We start from the raw sequence: 24352 nt of genomic DNA on the forward strand, positions 1-24352 counted from the left end.
CTTTGATTTAATGCAGCTTTACAATATATTCTGGGAAACATCCATGAGGCAGTTATTTTCGACAAGATTTGCAACCTTGATTTATTTTAATTGAATTAATTATATCTAGTTAATTGTTTCGTTTGTTATCAGGTGTTTTCACTCAATTTAACCAAATATTTTCACTGAAAAAATAATACTCAATACATCAATTGTTGAGCTAGAAACATATTGTTTGTCAATACCTATGCAGTCCATTATGTGACATGCTTCAATAATATTAATAGGGCAATATATAATCAGATTACATGTTGTGTTTGAAACAAAATCAACAGGGCAAGAAAATCAAATATAAAATAATATCATGAATAATCAAGTAATATAAGCCTATGATTATTCTTTTTTTTTTTTCATATTTTGTTACATAAGCGATTGTTTTTGTTAATTTCCATTTTTTGTTTGGCTTTTATTTAATTTTTGGTACTTCATGCAATACAATTTTCTAGTCATTTGTCATATCATATTTTTTTGATGAAGTTTGTTGTTTTACTTTGCTGATTCAAAACTGTTAATTCCAGTTTCAGTTTCAGCAAGTTCCAACTTTCTTTAAGATGCATTTTGTTTTCTAATTGTGATGAAAGTAACTGATTTGCATAAAACTTTTTCTGTAGTTTTTTGTATTCCGGATTGAATATTTTCAAATAGCAGAAAGATAATTCCAAATAAACTGGTAATAGGTTTTTAATGTGTGCAATGAAATATTTTAATATGTGATGTGTTTAGCTTTAAGATTGTGATTATCTAGTCAATTATGGTATGTTAATTTATGTGCATATTAATTAGCTGTTTGTTATGCAGTCATATTATGTTGATGCCCTTTTGTAATCAATAAAACATTTCTACTATTGTAAATCCTTCTTTTTTTTGCCATTTGATTCTAAATTCCAATGTTCTTTCATTGGAAATGAAAATTATTCATCGAGAAGGATTCTGTCAGACTTTGAAAATCTTGAATTCAAATAATTTGAAAGCTATGATTTGATATTTATCAGTGATCAAAAAGGGTAGAGCCTAAATGGAAGAAAAATCAACCTTGAATAATAAGGTACAGTTGTGGATAAGCATATCAAATTAACAGAGATAATTATGTGGCGAATACTATTATAATGGACTGCAAGATGAAGAGCCATTGTTTGAAGACTTCATTTATTGGTTCTTTAATGTTGTATCACAGTATTATAAAATTTTATCACAGTGTTTAACAATCAACTTAAAATGTTAATAAAACCTCCAATAACTTCTACTTCTCAGGATTATAATTATTTGGTTCAGTTTCAGTTCAATAATTGCTGGCTGGAGTCTTGAATATTTTCAGTAATATTTTGTAACTGTTGGTACCAAGGATGAACATCTTCCAACTGAAATATCCAAATAAATACATATTTAAATCTTAATTATTCATGCATAAATTATAATGAATAGAATAACAAAACTCAGTGTTTGATTAGATCAAATATAGAGCAAAGACCTAATATTATGAAAAAGTTAAATGATCGATGTACTCTGCTGACTAACTAGATCAGAACGACAAGACCGTTTCATTGAAAATTTGTTTAGAATTATATTTTACCTTATAGAAACTTTGTACAGAAGATTGAAGAGATGATACAATATCTAAATTCTTTGTCTCACTGGCTATCCTCCTGACAATATCACTACATAATATCAGCCCGGTTAATGATATCATAATAAACGTTGTACTGGTCATATTCATTACTCCATTCTCTGAAATGTATGTCATGTAAATTACAAATCTGAAAAGTAATTTATTTGTTAAAAGAAAGAAAAAAACAACCATTTTTTACAAGGATTAAAACTGAAGTTCATGAGGATCTTTGGTCTTTGACCAACCTATATTTGTACATATATCTGAAGACACCATCTCACCCACTGCTACAGTAAATTTTGTCTGATAAGTGTATATTCTGCATGCATTTTGTAGGGGCGCAATCATAAAGACTAAGATAAATATCCCTACCTTTAATATTTTGTTGTATCAACTTTACACTCAGAGATAAATCTTGCTGGAGATCTTGAACTAAATTATCATAAAACTCTGACCATTGTATATTTGATATACAGGACAATATACAGTAGTGTAAATCAACCAGACGCAAAATCTTCTCAGAAAAAAATGAATCATCATCATGATCAAAGAGAGCCTGAAAGCTTTGATTATCAAGTGATTGGTTTATAAGACGTAACACTGAACCAGTTTGAAAAAGTTTTTCCAGTAAATAATGAACAATTTCTCTCCGATTTCCAAACGTCTCAGCAATATGCTCTATGAAAATCTGTAAAAGAATTAAATTCCGACATCAATAGAGATCTTAAAGTAAACAGAATTTACTAAATGACTAACCATCCTTTAGGAAGTTATATAATATGAAAGTAGGCCTATTTTAGAGAATTTGACATTGATTTGGCACAATCATGACCTTTCTGATTAGAAAATAGAATAAGTCTGCATAAATCAAATTTTAACTCACTTTAATACAGACATTACTATTAGTAGCATGACCCTGAAAAAAAAATCAGAAAGCTGGAAAACAGGTCGCATGATATAACTTTTTCATATTGGCCCCTATAATCATATTACTTTACTGTGTTTCCTAGTTCTACTGGTCTTGGGCATCAGTAAACATTCTAGGTTAAGACTTTTCCTGTCTTCTTCTTATATTCCCAAAACATTCAACAAAGTTCTCATCATTGACACACTCTGATATGATCTTTTGATATAAAAAAACACCATTTAAAAGCAAAAGGAAACTTACGTTTGTTTTAGAATACAGAAGTTGTGAAATGAAAGTAGCTGCCATTTTTCTTATATCTGTATCTTCTTCATCAATAAGTTGTAGAGTGGCTTCTATCAAACTAAATAACATATTGAAAGTCAAATAACAGAAAAATTCAAAATATTAAAGATAAAATAGACCGACAACACAATGCAACAAGGGAAATTTGCCAGGACAGCATCATAAGTCTTCTCATTTTTGATTGAAGAATCTTTAATGTGCACAGCTGGTAGGGTAGCAAATTGGATCTTGGTTTATTGTCAAATCAAAACAATCAGACATTTTTTCCATGTCAGTGACCTGCATCACTGACCTCCTGTTTGTGGAATAGTAACAATTTTAGACATAAACTTACCTTATAGGAGAAGCTGATGATTCATTCTGGTGTTTTTTAGTGACCATATCAAATATTCTATCACCAGCTAGGATTAACCCTTGAACTGCAGAGATTCTAATATCTTCATTATTATCACCATTACTAGCAGATTTAACCCTCTCACACCATTTTTCTATTTTACTCCTAAAATAAAATGAAAACTAGTGGGGTCAAAATTCTCAGACAAAACAAACTAGTTATGTATGCAATATTTAGGTTCCATGCAAGAAAATTGAAAATAAAATACTTCTACTTCATTTCAATTTTCAAGATTAATAATAGTGTAGGATACAGTTTCATGGTCACTGATAGCATCAATTTGCACCATTTTATTTTTCAGTCAGACATTTTGTTCAATTTCACTTAAACTAATCCATTGATGACGTAGGTATTGAAAAGACCCCTAAATATCATTAGCGGATTTTGCTATAGTGACATCATATACCATTGAGCATTTCTATAATTACAGGAAGCACGGACATCTGAATTATGCAAATGGAAGGTATAATTTTACTAGGACTGGGAATTAATACAAGTACATGTACTAGAAAACCTCCTCACAATCCCTTTGAATATGAATATAAATTGTATTCTATAAACATACCAATCATATTGGTCTGTTATCAGAATAGCTTCTAGAGGTATCAGGCAATATTTTAACCCTGGTTTAGATTCAAACTGTGTTTCAATCATATTAAAATCTATACTCTGTAGGTTTTTATCCCTTGGTGTTAATCCTTGCAATGTAATATCAACTAATATAGAGGTGATGAGTTTCAGATTGGATAAAGATGATTTATTTTGTAAAATCTTCCATAAACTTTCCTGTAAATAAATAGAGGATTATATCCATTCTGACTTCTTTTACAACATAACAATTAAAATCAAAGGCAAAAAAGGAAAAAGGTTGATTGATAAGAGAAAAAGGAAACACATTTTAAAATCCTCCTTAAACTCTTCTAGCATTTTAACTCTTTAAATATTATGACACAAAAAATCCATGTAAAAAAAAATCACATGATATCAAAATATCAAATGAGCCTGAGATGAAGGCCTATTTTGACTTGTTTCAGTTTATAATCAAGATAAATATCAATACTTGGAAGTTGTGAATTGAATCTGTTATACCTGTATATAATTCCAATTTATAAGTTTATCATGTGATTTAATAGTGGTCTGTATTCTATTCAAACAGGCCGACTGGACGTCAACATCACCATGTAATAAACATTGACAATATAATCCAGTAACATCACCAGATATACTGATAGATAGGTTAACTAGAGCACTCTTAAATACACCATCTCCTACCTAAGAAAACAAATAAAGTGCTATAAGAAGGATCCTCTGACTTTGATCACATCATTTGCTGCTTGCTAAACAATTGCATTCAAAGTTTACATTAAAAGTTCAAGTTTTAAAGAAGATTAAGAGAAAATATTTTTAAATCTCTCAATCAGTAATTTCTTATTTTTTCAGGCCTGCACCCTAAAATGTTAGGCACAAATCTCTGTATATCATGCCTTTGAATATTTCTCAGAAGAGAAAGCTTGGTATTACCGTAAGTGAAGATGGCTTTGTAAATATGGCAGTTTCAATTCTGGAATTTAGCTGATCCATTTCTGGGATACACAAATCATATTCAGTAACAAGATGGCTCACAATATGACAGTATTTTTGTGACAGCAGACGACATAATGGTGGATTTGAGATGATCCAGGAACATTGTAAAATTTTCTTTAATATAGCACTTGATGACTCAGGACTGAAATAAAATCAAAGAATCAAAAGACAACGTTAGTATCGTTAGTTTTGCAAGATGATGCCTTAGACACATCAAGATCAAGAAAACACTTATTGAACTACAAACACAGGTGACAATAAATCCAGTGCTTTCTGTGAGACTGGGCCAGTGCTTTCAGTGAGACTCAATACATCTTGATAAATACATATTTCAAATAATTGTGATACAATAGTTCAGCACTCTATGAACATTATAAAATTAGATGGAGAACAGTAGAGTTGTCTGTCAAGTTATTGCAATTTCTTGTCAGTAAAGTCTAGTTCACAAACATATATATATTTTTTTAAGGAACAAATCAACATAGATAAAGGCCTCACCTTAAATCTCTGTTGAGCAGTAGTTTCTCTGTACATAGAAGATAGCCATGAAACAGGTTTGTTGAGAAATATTCATCACTGGTTGTTGGTAATCTGTCAATCAAATCTATCAACCAACCAGAGGTTTTATCTAATGGTATTAATGCCACCATAGACAATGCAGATAATTCTCGAATGGAATAAATACTGTTTGATGTAATTTTCAGCACTCTATTACGAAATTCTGATAATCTGAAATTGATTTCTAATTTCCATGTAAGTAAACAATTTCACAATTGATAAAGAATATGGACTTTCACATTTTTTGACATTTTACATCCTTTAACTTCACATTTTTTGCAACCAAAACTGATGATGATACACAAAGATCTAATGAAATGGGTTTAAGTTTTGTGCCTTTACTTACTTGCTCCAGTTTCAGCTAATGAAGACAATGCAAGGACAGCCCCATAAGCAGCTTCTTTTTATATTTCTAACTACCAAGGGACCCTTACCATGCACAGCCTATAGCACACAAGGTCTCGGTTTATCGTCTCATTTGAGCTACTGGATGCTATTACAATTGTCAGCTCCTCCAACCTGCACTGACAACAGGAAACATAGTTGACAAACTTTTATGACTTACTGCTGACTGTCTGTTGGTGATGGTGAAAGGCTGGATAAGATTGCCAAAACCAGGAACAAAGACGGACATAGACCACTAATATTCTCATCTAATTTGCTCAATAAAAAGACTGGTAATTCAGGATAATGAGCAGATAACTCTTTTAATGTGACTGATCCACTACCACCTTTTGGTCCAAACATCCTTAGCATTAATGTACCTGAAATGGAAACAATTTAACTGAATCAGTTTCATGGAACTTCAAGGAATTACATTTGGTTCAATACAACATGTGTACATTCTTTCTAAATTAAGAATGAAATATCAATTGGTTTTGACAAAGATTTAAAAACTTGAAGGCAAGAATCAAAGATGTATTCAACAACTATTTTAATCTTTAGATCTTTAGATCATTTCCAAATTCAACGTCAGACCAGCTAAGAACATTTAACACTTACTAAATACTTGTGAGGCAGCGTTTCTTACAGCCCAGCATGGAGATTGAAAACTATTAATAACAAGAATCACCATTTTACTATAGTAGGGTTTAAGACTAGATGAAAGAGAACTATCCCCAAACACAGCCTTCAATATATTCAAGCCATGAACGGCTGGTAAATCTTGTCTTTCATCCCAATCATCCAGTATAGGCTTGGATGCCAAGACGTAGAATTTGTTCAAAACATCATCAACCATTCTGTGCTGAAAAAAAAAGGTAGTTATTTCATAAAAATGAAGAATATTCTATGAAAAGGATCAACGATTTGGAAATAATTTCATTAGCCGATAACAATGAATTTTTATTCAAGTAACATGATCTGACACAAAGCATTTTGATTATAAAAATAATATTTACCATTTTAAGTTTAAAAGCAGCTACAGTCAGTACATGTACAATAATTGGTAGTCCTGCTGATCTTCTGGTAACTGATGCCATTTTATTTTTACATTCCAGACTTGTGAAGACCTTTGATATAGATAGCAAATTACAACATATAACAATAACATCGCAATGAAAGTATAGTCTGTACATGTGTAAGAATGATTTGCCTTTGGTATCACATTTACAGCCCATGTAGGCCTATGTTTTATTCTTCAACACTGGTGAACATATTAAGTTGTCTAACCTAAATTTCTCAAGTCAAACACATTGTTCTGAAGTTCAGAATCTTCTGCATTTCTGATAGTGTTAACAAACAGAAGTGGAAGCTGTTTTCTAATTTCACCCACCAAACTACCTCCTCTTACTCATTTCTGACTTTTTTCAGCTTCTTAAATATGAAGAATTACTGTTTTATATCACTGGATAATCTTCAATATAAATACCTGATCCATCAGTGAAAATGGAATCTCTCTTAATTCAGCATCATTACAACTCATCAAAGACAAGGCAAACTTCATCAAACCATTTCTACAGCCTTCAATAGCTCCCTGTAAACACACATAAACTGTTTTCATACCATTCAATTGAAGCCAGAACCTTTTCAGAACCAACAGATTGAGCACCACCATGGTTTTTTGTTAAAGAAATTAAACTAAGATCTTACCCTATGGCGACAGTGAGTTAACACTTGAAGAAAGACATGTTTTATTTTCTCAGCTATAATACAAACATCTGATGAACTAGAGACTAATATAGCTGACATCAATTCACTTAAACTTGTACAACAAACCTAGAGTGAAAAGTGATTATTACAAGCTTCAATACAATATTCGACAATTAAAAGACCTATAGTTTAGAGATAAATTATACCATGCTCATGTCTAAAGTCACCCCTGTTACCAATACTAGCTGTCTTGAGGATTGTCAATCCAAAAAAATGTCGGCATCAAGAGATAAGCTTTCAAGGAATTAGATATATACAGGAAACGACCACTTGTCTATGAAAATTTCTTATTAAGAATGTTTATCTAAAACAAAACTTGTGTGAAAGTATGTTATTAAGTAATTTAATAATATCAGATCTTTAAAATCCATTAAATCATACCTTTAAATTGACCCAACACCACGATAGGAGACATTGGAATTCTGGAGACAAAGCAACATTCTCACACTGTCCATCTGTTACCATGGTTTCTATAGCAGAACCCAGTTCAGCAAATGATAGACAAGTTTCTAAAAACATGATATAAGCATGTTAAAATATAGTAAGTCTCTTCGAATGCCTAGCTGACAACAATCCAACATCATTACAGTTATTATAGGGTTCCATGGATATCTAACAGACTGCTTATAAAAAAAGGTACAGAAATACTTATGCTCACCTGATTTTTTTCCACCTGACATCACCAATAACATAAGATTAACTATCTTAACACTAGAGGTCACCACTTGTTTAATTATATCAACCAATGAATTATCAGCTTTCTGATCGAGTGAGCTTATATCGTTTACACAGAATGTAATGGCTTGAAGAATTCCTGAAAGTGGAAACCAATTTCATTCAGATATGAAATTGTTATGGATGATGCCCTATTTCAAATAATATAAGATTTGATTTCTCTGACCTATTAAATCTTATTAAAGATGAGCATTGTAATATGAAGTTTTATTTAAATGTTTTTAAACGCTACAACACCAACAAGAATCAAAAAGGTCTTAACAATCTATTTAGATTAAATTTAATCCACTAACCATGTATGGGAGCTGATTGAGATGCTAAAACTGGATTCGTTTCAGCTGTTTTTATAGATATCTCTAATTCCACCAATAATAATTCTAAAAACTTTATTTTGCTGCTGTCTGGTGACCCTTTCATGCAGTTTACCTTCAGTTTATTAGCTACTGTCATGATATTGAATTCTAAACCAATACATGCAAACCTAAAATATTGAAATAAATCCAAGCTAGAACTAGTGCTGGCACGTTATATTTGTGAATTACTCTGGGTTTTCACTAGCCATCATTTTCATCAAGAAATATAACTACATGAGACGTTTTGTTTGGTTAAAAATAATGTCATTAAAACTGGACTGTGGTTGTTTCCATGAAGATAAACAAATACAGAAATAATAAGAAACGAACTTGTCATCTCATTTCAATCAGATAGATTTACTCCCAGTTTGCACTTACTTATTGTATACCAATCTAGTTAACAAAGCTCCACCATGACTATCACTTGCTTTAGGTTTATTACATAGTGTTATAGATTTAACCAATAGATGACAAGATAACTTCTTAATATCATCCAATCGCCTATCATCTTTTGTATCCCATATAAACCTTGTATTTAGTACTATATAGGATAATTCACGAATCTATAAGACAAAGATAAAACATATAGTCAACAATCTTTATTTCTTGATTCTATAAGCTAAAGGTCTTCAACTACAACAAAGTAGATAATCTCCAGGCATTGCTAATAAATGTATGACTGGTAACGGAACTAAACCAGAAATCAACATGTTTCCTGTTTATTTCACATTTATGTTATAAAACAGATCTTATTTGGAAATTTGAGGTATGAATTTGCTGTCACATGTTGTAAAACATTCCTGACGAGCAAAATAAGATTAAAGACGTAAATAAAATCTACAAATTTCGCTTTAAATAAAGTAAAAAATTAGAGTTTTCCATCAAAGATTTATCATCAAAGTTAAAAAAACTGATGTGTTTACCTCATCTGCTCCATCTAGTATACAGTGCATTAAACTGTTAGCGTTGTCATGGTTATAGAAATCCAACAATCCTTTATTCCTGGCATAATCCATCAAAACATCATTAGAATCTGCAATAAAAAAACAAAACATTCAGTTCTTCTGATAAGATTTTTCCTTAATTTCCATGATAGCTTCAGTGATTCATTAAGTCAAATCAGTAATTTTGAAACATTGTGACCCACCTGAAGATCCCTTCTTCTGTTTGTCAGTAGACGAGAACACCTGATACATTGAGTCAAGGTTATCGAGACAAGATTTTCTTCGTTGATAACTGACACCTGGTACTAAATTATGCATAAATAAGTTATGTAGCCAATCTACAAACTGGATGCTTTCGACTAGAAAATACAATTGTAATAAGTAATGAGCTAAATAACAATGCATTTGCTAAGGTTGTACAAATCTAAATTAATATAAACTAGAATTCATGCCAAATACCAACAGACAAATAGTCAGTATAACATGTTTAGCCAAACCGATTGAAATTTGATTTTAAAAAACAGTTAATACTTTAAGAAACTACACATAACTAATTTAAATGTTATGAACTTTGAAATTGACTAAAGCAATGAAGAAGTACTATACTTTCTGACAGGGATATAGAGTTGATGAACCCAATCACAAAAGACATGATGAGGTTTACTATGAATATACACAAGCCTACCTAGTTGTTGGGACTCTTTATTTTTCTTAACTAAACTAACACAGCTATCTCTGATACGTACTAAGAGTCTCTGTATATTAGTTGTTAGTAACTGTCGAAATGGTGCTGAGTCAACTCTTAGATTTAATGGTAAAAAGTCTTTGAATAATCTGATTTCAATTTCTGACAGAGCCTCTGTAATAGAATGATGTTGTCTTGCAGTGACCATCACAGTTAAAAGTTAACACTATTTCAAAATAAAAGTAAAGAGGTACTTTTTTATAGTTATTTAAATGTGATTCAAATTGCTTATAACCTTCTAGATTTGTTCAAATGGACAAGTAAATTACTGAGTCGGAGACTTTATTTTTAAGGCAATATAACGTGATATTTGTCAAATTATTAAGCTTATTTACAATACCAAATTATACCTGATTTTTTATTTGAATTTGTGATTAAAGCTAACCCTTCTATTCTGATATCTTCATTTTCACTAACTAATACCTCCTTTAACAATTCTTTATCCTGAAAACATAGAGAACTTATATTATAGATACATTTTATTACAATTTTAGTCAGGATTAATTTCAACTATATACCAAGACTATTATTCAATTAAGGAATGAATATGCATCATGTTATTGTTATAGAGATATAAACACAGCTTTTTTAAATAACAAGATGAATCATTGGTTTTGTAAATACTTAAAAAAAGATGTCAACTAAAGAAAATTAGACATTAAATATCATTACAATTACTTTAGCATTGTGATGTTTCAACAGATTCAGTTTCAGATCTTAAAAAAACACTGCAGAATGTTCACCAAACTTCTCTATTTAGATCTAACTATATCTCTCACATGGAAGAGAACTCTTGTCTTAAGAATCTTTTTTCTTACCAACAAATCAACATCGATGCCACTAGTAATTCTAATAGTTTTAACTATGATGCACCAAGTTAATAGAATCTCCTCTCGATTATTGCCCTTGGTTAACAATTCATTTAAATATGTCTGTAAATATTCACCACTGGAGGGCAGTAGTTTTAAAGTAATCGGTATCCAGTATGTATTTATCTTAGTACATGTTAAACTGAAAAACAATAAAAATATGTTCAAATCTTGCAAACAATTGGCTAGCATAAATCATGCACTCTTTTTATTGAATAAATGGGAATGAGGTTTACTTATTGCAAATGACTTTATATCAGACAGGCTTTTTTTCTGATGAACTTCTAAATATGCCACAATCTATAAGCTCAAATTTGGGAGCTCAGTAGATAGCTCAATGATTGTACGTAGCTATCAGCAAATATCAGCTGTTTTTCCAGTATCTTAATCAAATTTACTCTAAAATCTTTACTGACCTGTCAGAATGAGTTACACCTCTAATCAGTAAATCTTTCCATGTTTCAATCCAAATATTCAACTGTTTTTCTTTATCAGTGGTTGAATTTCTGAAAATCCATAAAACACAGTATACTACATAAAGCACAATCAATAGCAATGACTGATATCAACAAGCAAACTTTTTTAATATTAACAATAGATATCTGCAAAACGATGGCCAGAATTTGTCATGTATGGGTGAAATTTAATTACAAATTGAATACATACACAATAATTTGAAGACAAGTTTTATAAACATCAGAAGAATGTGGTATCAAATGATTTATATTCATACATTTTAATAAATCAGTCTGTAATCCTGGAAGAATTTCATCAATCTACAACATAAATAAACTCAGAATAGGAATTATCTTTTGACAACTTAACCTTACAACATATCTTTTGACATGTCTGAATTTTGTCCCCTTAAAATAAATTAACGGCAAGCATATTATTGCCAAACAGTAATATGGTGTCAAACAATTATGATGTTCAAAAAATATAAAGAACATAATTATATTACGCTTTAAATATGTTAATAAGGAAGAGATTACTCCCTGTAAATATGCTTATTTAACAAACATTGGTAAAATTGGGTTTGAACTGCTTCACAAATAGACCATATCACAGGTATAACAAATGTTGTCTGACGAATTAATTTGCTTTTCAGTTTTGTCAAATCAAGAAATTTATATGGACTCAAAAAAAGTAATTGTAATTCATTACTAAAATGTCTACCTTGTGTTGTTGTAAATAAGGTAAAACAATCTGTAATGGTTTATATCTGGATCTCACATTCCACTGTATATTCAGACATCTTGATAGCAGTTCATTCTGTAGTTCTTGCTGCTTTACACTGTCTAAATTCAGCACTAATAATGACTGGAGAATATCAACACAATACTTGGAGACATCGTCTACTGGATTTTCAAGATTAATCCAGACGCAATCAATAGTGTCACAAACCAAAGTAGAAATGAAATCTGATTTTTCTTGGATTATTATTTCAGACCACAATTGATTAAGTTTTTTAAACCACAGAGAATAGAGTTGAAAGCTTAAATACAGTTGTTCATTGCACCCACACAATTTATGTATAAAGGAAATTAACTCTAGAATAAAGGCTTCCGGGTTATCTCCCCTGAGTTGTGAAGTATTTGATAACACTTCAGTTCTGGAACTGGTAACTATTGCTTTCAGAAAGACTAACTTCACAACTGTACCATTTGGCTTTATTTCTGGCATATCTATAGATGTCTCTCCTATTTCCACTCTACTAATACTGTCTGAAAATGAAAACAATTCCTAATAAAAGACTTCAATTAGGGAGTAAAATCGGCCATATATGCATCATAAAGTACAACATGTTAAACAATGATGTATATTATGAAATGAAAATCATGAAAATACACTGATATTAAATATTAATAAGATTTGCTAAAACTGACCCCAAACTGAAGGTTAGCCAAAAGTGGTTTTGAGTTATAAACAATGTATGTATTCAAAATTACATAAGAAAACAATAACTATACCTGAATCAAGTGCTGTAAGAAGAGATGTCAATATCCTTGTAACTAATTCAGGATTAGTTATTGTATTAATTACCATGACAACACAAGTTCCTGCCAGAGATGCTGTTTCTATAGATATGTCCTACAATGTAAAAGGAATAACAAAAATGGATTACATATATATCAGTTAGCTTGAAGCTGAAATTATCTTGTCATCTACCAGCTGCATAAAAATAGAATTACCCAGGAGCTCTTGCTGGACTATTCTATTATTGTCTATAACAAAAACATTCCAGAATGTAAGGGATAAGGAAATACAAGAATCATGAGGCATTTTGTATTTATAAACAATGATGTATTAACATCACTCAAAATAACTATATTTTTGGCAAAATTCAAGAAAACAAAAATTTAAATAAGAATTAGAATAATACCTTTAAAAACAATACATCTATCAATCTTTGAAGAATTAGTTTCAGATCCTTGCTGTTTTCATGATTCTGTACAGATAGTGTTTGACATATCAAATCAGGAAAGTTTGGGGTGAGTAGAAAACCTTGTAGATATAACTGAAATGTAACACAATATTTAGATTCAAGTAAACTAGCTGCTATTTCAAACAGGACTTTCATTCATAATCGAAGCAAGATAAACATGCTAAATCAAAAGAAAGTCAACTGTTTGATTTATGTTTTGTTTTGATTGATTAGTGCCCTGGTTCCCATCAAAGACCCTTGGTCTAAACATAGAGAACTGTACAAGGAGTCAAAAAGAAGAAACAGGGTTTACAGTTTAACAGGTCGTAAATTTCACACATTTTCCATCATGAACGTCTTTTGCAAGTATAAAAAAATCTAATATGATTTTGAGTTAACTATCAACCTACCTTAGTTATAAGATGTGTATAATCTATATCTTGTTCAGTACTGGCTAATAGAGACACAAGCATGTTAAAATACGGCATAACATCAGTCTGTAGCAGAGTTCGTATCTTTATATCAATATCTATGATATTACTCACTATAATTACAAGTTCATTATTACATCATTTAGTATTTTGACTTTTTTGTGCTAAAAAGTCACTTAAGATGCTGAAGTTGAGTTTTTGTAATGTTGAAAATCTTGTCAGGAAAGAAGTTAAGATTGAGATTTCAGACCCCCAGGTAAGAAATAGAGGTTGGAAAAAGGACATTGGTAACAATATCTGTAGGTTGCAATCAACCCCCTACCCCAAGTTTAGTGAGCATCATGCCAGAGGTGATGTGACTACTTATCATCAATTTTGTTTTTATAATTTGAAATTCATTACTTTAAACTAATACATGATTCAAACAAACTATCCCTGTGCTATATTTCTTCAGTTATTTACCTTTTCTGATGTCTTGAATATCTCTTGATTTTGTTGTTTGTTTAATCAGTATAACTACAGCATTGAGCAATTCTTCATCAACTACATTCTCTTTCTCTTTTCTTAACAAATTCAATAACTGAAATACAACAAATTATAAAATATATTAACTGTGTATTTGTGTGCATAGTTTTTTTTTTATAGAAACTGCTTGCCAAACTGGAGGTGCCCATTATTTACAATGACAAACAATTCTGAGGTTTTCATTAGAGGTTCTTATGAATATTGAGAATCTGCCATTTTCTAATTGATCGTTGATGGTCAATGAAGCGAAAGATTGTATTTAATAAGAATTCAACATCAAAATTCAAATAAGATTATTGGGTCATACAAAGGAAGGTACCGGATAATAGCTATTCAAACAGCACGCAAAATCAACAGATACCTTATTCCATGATCAAGCATCTTTTATTCCTTTTATTTTCTGTTTGAAAAAATCAATTTTGAATGATAGGAAAAGTAGTAACATACCTTGGACAAAATTCTAAGAAGTTTAACATCGTATGAACCGGCAATATAACAATTAACAAAATATTTTATCAAGACCATTAAATCTTCCATTGAATCTATCTTTTTCCATGGTTGACCTTTAATTAATCTTTCTATTTTACTTACTATGGCTAGACTGAAAGTTAAACATCAGTCAGTAATAATACAAGTATGGATCTTGAACTTTCTCTAAATATCTTATTGTAAATTTCGATAGTATAATATTTCTCAATGTAAATTTCTACATTTACAAAGAATTTTACTTTCTTATGACTTACTAAAATGTCATCGAAGTCTTATGGTCCTGTCTAACATTCTGCGAATAATTCTTATATAATTATAAACTTATATAATTATATAGATATTTTCATACTTACATATCACATGTGTTGGTCATTATTTTAACCAGTAGGTCATCTTCTTCCACAGAAAACGTTTTAGAAATAATTCTCCTCTTCTTAATATCTGACATTTTGATCTAAATTGTCTATTAATCCTTAGTATCCAAAAAAAAGAAAGAAAAATATTAGTCAAAATCTAGTCTTATTTTCCTTGATAAATGTTTTAAAGGATCACCCAATTGCTTTCTAAGCTGAAAGTCTAGGGTAAATACCTTCAGATCTTTCAACTGGAACATTTTAAATTGCTACAAAGTATATATGAAATGCTAATCAGCCTTAAATTTGGTGGGTCTGAAACATCTGCCTCTATTCTGGCCTCTGATAATTATTTTGACATTTGTCAGCTGGAGTATCCACCTTCTTAGTCTTAGTTGTGGCATTTTTAAATGTACCTGTTCACAAAGCTAGATATATTTGAAAAGATTGATATTTTTTTTAATTCACTAGTTCAATCAAACCATTATTCTCTATACTATTTATGTCATTCTTTTGTTTAATGCAATAAACTAGGTTTAATTTTGTTCACAGTTCAAAGTAAGTAAGGCTATAGCCTTCACAGCTAATAATGTCAGTCTCTAGAGAAATTAAAGTTTTAAAAACGGGTGGCAAATAAAAATTGAGGGTGGCGAATAATTGTTTGCCACCCGGGTGGCAAATATCCTCGGCCATAAGTAAGGCCTACCTTCAAAGACGGAGTGCGCATATTTAAAGGATTAAGGGTCATATGATACAAAACAAAAATAGGGCTGATATCCAAATTAGTGGATGATTTTTATATAAAATTGTGTTTAAGAAATCCTGCAACTTCAGAGGTGCGGAAAATTTCTTAATACATTGGCTACTTTTTCTGACCCTACTACAGCAGATAATAACGTTACTTTCAAATAGATATCTGGAATCTGGGGTTGGAATAAAGGCTGATGTTTCGGACTATTACGTCTTTAGGTCGTTTTAAGGTACTTGGCAAAAGAAACTGTTTAAATATAACATATTATGTCACTGATATTTAATATACCGGGGTCTGGAGCTCACCCTCTGAACTCCAATAAAGCTGACACTCTGCAATTCACGTGTTCGCTATGTAACTATGTCAGTCGTGAGCGCAATATCAGCTCAATAATTCCCGCAGTTAGCTACTTCGATTAACCAGACGTAATTTCATTAATCTGAATCAACGACGCGGCTTGAAAATCAAAACTAAATATTTTTGATCTCTAAACTAAAATCTTGAAAATAAAAACAATTCCATACAAATAGAGAAAATTACTTAAATGGCTAAATTGCAACTAAATATTAAATTGTAAGGTAATATTTTCAAATAAGAATGAATAAAATCATTTTTGAACTTATTATGAAATGTAGGTCGAACCGGGCCAATTTGTGTTGGAGACTATTCTCAATGAAGGCTGCCAATAATCTACAAAAGAAAGAAGGAATGTGAAGAATTTCTCCTTTTCAACTAAAAATTACTCAAAAATAAGCATAATGGAATGTGTAGCAGTTTTAAGGATTTACTTCTGAATGGTTTCTAGAAAGGTTGGTGCCTCTGACATTTCTGTTGTTTTCACAAACTTTGAAAAAAATTGGTCATTTTTGTTGATGGTGAGGGAAGGGCAAAATGAATTATCCAAGATTTTGTTATCTTTCGCTTGACTGCACATCAGATTTGTGTAGTTTTTGCAACAAATTATTACAATGGCTGACTAATTGCTCTCATTAACTGATACATCAAGAGTCTAATTAACAAGACGATACAGTATTTTAATTGGATTATGATCAATTTGTGTCATCCTTGTGAATGTTTATGAGATGAGTTTCATTAACAAACAACCAATTAGGTCTACCTACTCTAGCACAGTACTGAATCATATTGACTTTCAATACATGTAGGTTAGCTTTAGGATTGTAGTCTTTAATGATTGTAAGAAGAATTTATGTTGCTTTGCCATGATATCTATAATAATATAAGATTTGATTTTTTTTCTGTTTTTCGAAAGAGCTATTAATTAGGCTAACTGCATGTCTTTCGCTAGCTATTTATCAGAAGCTTCCACTGTATTGTATTGTCTGTTTACTGTTGTTGAATATTTTGCCAATTAGATATTCCCTTTGATTAATCTCAGATTTAATATGAAATTGACTGTTATGAATGGTATTTCTCATAAAATACAGTAAAAACTGTATTAAGAGACCACGCAGGGAAAAATTCAAAAATGGTCTCTTACTGGAGGTGGTCTCTTATGAGAGAATTGAGTAGGCTGAAACAGTTTCATTAATTTCCTTTATTTTATTCTAGATATTAGACAATACAAAATAACAATATAACATTATAGAAATATTTTACATTTTTTATTATTAACTGTCATATCTTTTAAATCCATAATTAGCCTTGGCCTTTAACAATGGTCCATTTACTTTCTTTAAGTAAATCTTTAAGAAACTCCCAAGTTATTTTGTTGATTTCTTCATTGCCGGTGAACCGCTTCACACGTTTCCGATCGGGAGAAACATTGCTTTCAAAATCCTCCATAATTTCTGCTTTACGCTTCAGAATTCCCTGAATTTGGGTCTTACCAACACCTTGACCTTTTCATTTAATGTTAAAACTTTACGTGTAGGCTTCGACATTTTGAAAATGAATGGCTCTTGCTTAGCTGCCTTTTTATATCCATAATAGACTGACATTAATCATTAACAAGCTATAAAATTAAACAACGGGATGTTAAATTGAGGGAGTTAATAATTGTCATGGTCGCTTAATTGACTCAATATGATTACATGGGAGTGTAAATACTTGGTCGCTGGTCGCGTAATGAAGGTGGTCGCTTATCAGTCGTTAATTACATTTTATTGTGGTCGCATATTGAAGGTGATTGCTTAATAAAGGTGGTCGCGTGAGCAGGATACACTGTATTTGCAAACATCACTTTTTCAGTGTTGATGCTCTTCTTCATGTCACACATTCCTTTACAGATGATTAAAACTAATGCTTGTCCCAATGGGCTTGCCATACCAAGAATGCATTACATAATATAAAGTTCATTTCTTGTATTATGTGGAATTTTAATTTTCAGTCATATGTCTGTGATTCTTTTGATTAGTGATCTCATTTAACACTTAGTTTAAGTGGAATTACAGGAAGCACAGATGCCTGATTGGAAATAGAACCCCTTTGCAATCCCTTTAATCCATGCCAGTAGAGCCATCATGATGTGTTACTATTTAAATTGTGATAAATCATTTAAATGTTTGAATTCTTATCTTTCAGAATGGTATGGAAACGTAAAGCGAAAATAAACAAAAGTGGGTTGCAATGTAGGGGGTTAAAAGTAACAGCCTAGGAGTGAGATTTCTTATCGCTGTTGTTTGTATTAAAATATGTTTAAATCTAACTCGTCAACACAAGTTACAACCAGTGGTAAAAAGCGAAAAGTTGTTCAAGTTATTTTATTGACGGGAGAAGATACAATTGTCCATGTTGATGTAAGTATTACTGTATTACTGGTTATTTGGGAAGTGGGAAGTTTCCTTCTGAGAAGGAGTAATTACCACTTGGCCTGTCTGTACTCGGCAGGGCCTACACATCTTGGAAAATTAAGATGCATGCACTTTGCACATAATGGCTTATTGATAATTAAATGTGGAATTTCTATGCTGTCTTGCATTTAGAAAAAGTGCTCCACATTTACTGGGGAAAAAATATCAAAAATGATTCAAATACAGTAAATGCCTCTGTAGTTTAATAACATTCACATTAATAACATTTATGCAAGACAAATATGCTACAGTGTTGTAAACAAATACATGGTTAATATGTTGTCAATTTGGCAGAGATACATCAAATACCTCTAGGATTTTTTCTTAGATTTCTAAACAGATAGTACAATGAAAAAGCAATTAGTGAATGTTGATGATATCTAAAGAATGTCAGAAGTTATTTTTGATTGTTGGAATATTGATTAGTTATTCTTCTCTATGAAATTAATTATTTTCTATTCTTATCTTTGTTTTGTTGTAAAATATACCAAATGTGAGACTGAATGAATCATGATAGAGTTCCATCAATATTTTATTTGTGAATTCTTAACATTCCTTACAGATGAGTTATCTCCCTTCGATAACAAAAAATATCTCTTTAATTCTCCATATCTAATTCAATTACTAGTTTGTTTTGTTGCATTATCAGATGATAGAACATTAACATAACATTGTTATAAGTCAGAATTTCCATGTTCTGTTTTTTCTAAAACAATATTACTGATAAAATCTGAAACACATTGGATTTTTTGGTTGTGCACATTGTCGCAAGGGTCAGAAAAATTACTTTTTCTTTTAAGAGTAAGGAATGAAAAATATACCCATTCTATCTGTCATATATTTTCAGATTAAATCTAAATTTCAAGAAGTATTTAATCAAGTAGCTGGGAATTTAAGTTTACGAGAAGTTGAATATTTCGGTCTTGCTTTTAAGAAAGGTACGTAATATACCCCCTATACCACTTATTCTGGTATTCATTGATCCCGATTTGTTATATTTCGGAGAATCTACCAAAATTTAAGGAATTGCAAACATTTAAAAGTGGACTAATTGCCATAATTGATTTTCAGAAAATGGCATAAGCAGCTTTGGATTATATCATCACAATATTGGCGTAGCTAAATGAGTCGATTCATTTATATCCTCATGAAAATTGACAGGTATCTTTTACAGGTATCTGACGGAAATCCTTCATTTATGAAAAATGAGCTACGGAATATCAGACACATGCTTTTAAAAGGGCATATCATGTGTAGCTTGGTTTATTTTGATGAATTTCATTGATTTTTATATTACAGAAAATGAGTATCAATTTGTTGCACTCGATGAAAAAATTCACAAACAAGTTCCGAAAAAGTGGAAAAACGGCCAAGGGGAGGTAAGTTAGATATATTTGAATTAGAATTTTTTTTATGTAATGCATCAGATTTCTTATTACATTTTGAGGTGAGAATTTTAAATTTATAAACAGCAATAAATGATGAAATATTTTGTCATTATGCATTATGAATTTTTGCCATCTTTTTTATTCAAATTTTTTTTCCAGGGTTATGATAGTCAAAATGAAGCAATAGTAAAAGTTTGGTTTCGTGTACAATTTTATGTTGATCAGGTTGTTCTCTTGAGGTAGGTATTAGATTATGGTATTTTTCTTAATCCAATATCATGAATATTAAATAGGACCTATGAATATGTAAGAGATCTGCGTTAAAATGGAATATACTGCAGTGTGTCAACTATTGGCTCTCATGCTTTGACTATCTTACATCATACTTTTCTTTTCTTGTTAATAAAAGTCTGATGATTATGATTGTTATTTTGTCTTTGCCTTTGTGATGTGTGTCATTGATGTATATCATATAAATGAAGTATATTTATTGAAAATATGTTGTATTTTACAGAGAAAAAGTGACACGTCATCTATTCTATCTACAACTAAAAGAGAATGTGTTACAATATAATAATATAACAAGTGAAGAGAAATGTTTTCAGATGGTTGGTAATGCTCTGCAGGCAGATTTCGGTTCCTATACACCAGATAAACACCAGGATGGCTATTTTGATCCCAGAGTATATTTCCCTGCCTGGGTAAGACAATGCTGATCTTTATTCTTTGTCAGGCATGATATTTTTGATACATAAGTATAGGATTCAATAAATTATTTATTGATTAATGGATTTTTTTATTGACATTTTTGAAGCAAAGTATAACTTTGTAAAATTTGGCATTTGTCAATTAGCAATTATCAAATAATTTGATGAAATATTTTATTGAATTCAGACAAATAAATTTAACAACATAATTGTATTGTTTGTGTTTTAGATTGTTGCTAAAAGAGGAATGGACTATATATTACAAAATGCACCCAAAATTCATCAAGAAAATCGAAATTTGACACGACCTGACGCAGAATTAAAATATATAAAAGAAGCATCAATATCACCCTCAGCTCATAATCTTCATTTTTATCGAGTCCGTAAGAAAAAAACAGATAAAGTTTTAAACACATGGTTAGGAATTTGTCCCAGAGGAATTGAAGTTTATGAGGTAGGTTTGGAAGTTGTTTTTTGTATTTTAATAGCTATTTAATACAGTATAGCTAAGGGTAAGGTTGACCATCACCCGAGTTTCTTCCATTCCCCCTTATCCTTCAACATATACAGTGAACTAGAAGTGTATAACCTAGACCTAATATGGCTTTTTCGCATTATCTTTTCATTGAAGAAATCTTGTTCTGTGAGTTATAGCCAAAATATCAATGCATAATTTTGTCTTGATTATCTTACAGGAAGAAACAAATGGTTTTAAAAATTTAATCTCAACATTTCTGTGGCTTGACATTGGAAGACTTTATTTTGATGTAAGTAATATTAGTATTAGTGTACATTCTATTTTCCTGAAGATATTTAAATCACTCATGTATAATTATTGCATCCTAAACACGTAAAAGCGATTGCAACAAGCATTTCTAAACTTTTTATGTGTCAGGTGGACTCTGATAGTGTTGATTTGCACCTTTGCAATTTCGGATCCGATATTCAATATCTTAGAAAGACAACTCATACGATTGTATAAGAGCAGCTTAACTATCCATTTAATGAAAATTAAACAGTTCAATTGTTCACAATTTCTTTACTTCTAACACAGAAAAAGAAGTTTGAGATACGATCTGAAGGTTGTCCTGATGGAAGAAAGTTTACCTATTATACTGATAGTGATGTTACATCTAAATACCTCTTGACAATCTGTCGCGCCACTCACATGTTTCAACTGGAAATAGAACCTAAACTGAGAGAAATACGACATCTTGATGCTGAAGGTAGGGTTTGGTTTTCTAACTAGTCCTGATATCTTCTCTATTGATTGTTGTCTGAGGTGAATTAAAACCAGCCCCAATATTTATGCCCTTTTTAGTGAATATTCAAAATCATCATGAAGTTTTTGCTCTAGAGATATATGAAATTATACTTTCATGCCAGATAGATCATTTAGTCATTTCACAAAGTTCAGATGGCAGTAAGTTTGATAGTGTATAACTTGATTATATATATTTCTTGCCAATATAGCTATGAAACCATGCAATTCATTGAGGATCAGCCTAAAAGGTTATATAGTCCTACAGAGTCAGCAGTGGAATAGCTTAGTCTATAGTGAGTTGGATTGTTGCGATTGACAGAGCTTCCTTGAGTCCAGTTTGTCAGCTTTCAACCCCGAACATTAACATAATTATCATTCCATTTTATTACAGATAAAAGGCGATATCGTGAGTCGTATATATATAGTGATGCTAGAGACCTAGTTACTAATGGTAACTGGATCCAACATCGTCCCGTCAAACTATCACCAAGTAAATCAGGATCTAGTGGAGGAGGTAATCAGCGGTACTCTGTTGTCAGTGACGTCAGTTCTAATACAACGTCTGGTATAGTCAGTGATAAAATGACTATTAGTTTTGATGAAAGTGATGGTAAGTAGTGGTCTTCTGTTTTATTGCTAAACCTTATTACCTCATGACCTTACCTTGGTGGTAATTAATAATATCACAGATTTCCAATATATGACTTAACTCTCTTACTACCCATGAGGTCATAAGAGTTGAGAAGTTACTGAAATACCTTAAGATAGAATTCAAACTGCCCAGAGTGTCACGGTGACTGAAGTCGTAGTTTCTAGATATTTATAAACATAAGGCTTTTGAATTATTACATACCAATGGAACACATCCTTTCAAATTTGATTTGCAGAGATGATCATATACTGACTGATATTTCACTGATTTTGTTGTTGAAATATAAAACTAAGATATCAAGATCTAATGGCTTCAAAAGAACAAAATTCAAGAAGTTTATTGATGTAAAGCTGCAGGTCTAGCTTGTATTTCTTGTCTGAAAACTTTCTTATTATTTGTAGACCACAAAGAGATATTAATAGATACCCCACCAGGTTCAGGCAGTTCAACAACACCTAGTACCCCACGATCAAAACTCTCACATATTATTAACAGTTTTCATAGTAAGTTTTTTTTTTCAAGGATTTTTTTCTTATCTTGATATGTAAAATAAAAAGATAGCAAGCTTTTGTTACAAACAGCATGTTGATGATGTAAAACACTCTAGACAGACTGTACATTGTCAGTTAATAGGTGAATTTAGTGAAATCGTCATGGAATGCATTGTATATTGCTTTGCCTGTTGTTTGACCAATAACTTAATGTTATCAATTTTTTTCCTATGGACATATGAAGGATATCAGTTTGTGTGTGTCTGTTACTCTTTAATTAATTACAAATTAGATTTGCTAACGCTACTGTGGTGTATGTGTATTAAAGGTATAGGTAAGCCAAATTTCTGAGACCAAGCTCCGAATGGTTAAACAAATTCTGAACCTTATTTCCAGATTATAAGAAATCAAGCGGTCAAAGTCCAGCATCTTCACCAAGATCACTAGAGCTGTACAAGCCTCGATCACCTGGTATCACCCCAACACAGCCAATGTCACCTGTTACCAGTCCCGGATCATACAGATCAGTACCAGTATATGGTTCCCGTAATCCAGGTTTTTCGTTACACTCACCACCACTCATTAAGTCCGACCGAGAATCAAAATCACGTCCCGTCAGTCGCAATGTTAGTCGTAAAGAAAGTTTAAAGAATCAATTAGCATCCCAAAATGTTGAGAATCGTACAGATGCAACTCCTGCTTCACCATCTGCTGAATCTAAAGCCTTGAGTCTGGGTATTAGTGTATTACCCAACAAGCCAACATGTCCACCATTCGTTTCTTCAGCACCTACATCATTCACTCAACCCTTTTTACCAATAGCTACCCATAAAGCATCAGACACAACGCCATCTCCCAGTTCCAGCTCTGGAATAGGA

The 24352-nt window shown here is 31.3% G+C and overlaps 2 protein-coding genes across 2 annotated transcripts; one reads left to right on the top strand and one right to left on the bottom strand.

Annotated features, from left to right (window-relative positions):
* Window positions 1-1313: 1313 nt before the first annotated feature.
* LOTGIDRAFT_234949 (hypothetical protein) lies at window positions 1314-15506 on the bottom strand (the record flags this gene model as incomplete). Its single annotated transcript, XM_009063354.1, has 33 exons — window positions 1314-1397; window positions 1610-1764; window positions 2018-2333; window positions 2529-2561; window positions 2814-2913; window positions 3190-3354; window positions 3815-4035; window positions 4339-4521; window positions 4771-4975; window positions 5332-5562; window positions 5957-6155; window positions 6394-6637; window positions 6792-6902; window positions 7262-7366; window positions 7483-7608; window positions 7924-8051; window positions 8201-8356; window positions 8571-8758; window positions 9009-9193; window positions 9554-9663; window positions 9778-9933; window positions 10260-10433; window positions 10670-10763; window positions 11138-11330; window positions 11605-11694; window positions 11855-11964; window positions 12365-12912; window positions 13159-13279; window positions 13572-13706; window positions 14024-14157; window positions 14507-14624; window positions 15017-15170; window positions 15412-15506. The coding sequence occupies 33 exons, from the start codon at window positions 15504-15506 to the stop codon at window positions 1314-1316; spliced, it is 5367 nt and encodes a 1788-aa protein (XP_009061602.1).
* A 4737-nt stretch (window positions 15507-20243) lies between these two features.
* LOTGIDRAFT_127244 (hypothetical protein) lies at window positions 20244-22316 on the top strand (the record flags this gene model as incomplete). Its single annotated transcript, XM_009063355.1, has 6 exons — window positions 20244-20351; window positions 20520-20599; window positions 20875-21061; window positions 21297-21521; window positions 21763-21834; window positions 22122-22316. The coding sequence occupies 6 exons, from the start codon at window positions 20244-20246 to the stop codon at window positions 22314-22316; spliced, it is 867 nt and encodes a 288-aa protein (XP_009061603.1).
* Between the last annotated feature and the right edge of the window lie 2036 nt (window positions 22317-24352).

Source organism: Lottia gigantea (genome assembly GCF_000327385.1).
Source record: "Lottia gigantea unplaced genomic scaffold LOTGIsca_57, whole genome shotgun sequence".
NCBI classification, from domain to species: Eukaryota; Metazoa; Mollusca; class Gastropoda; family Lottiidae; genus Lottia; species Lottia gigantea.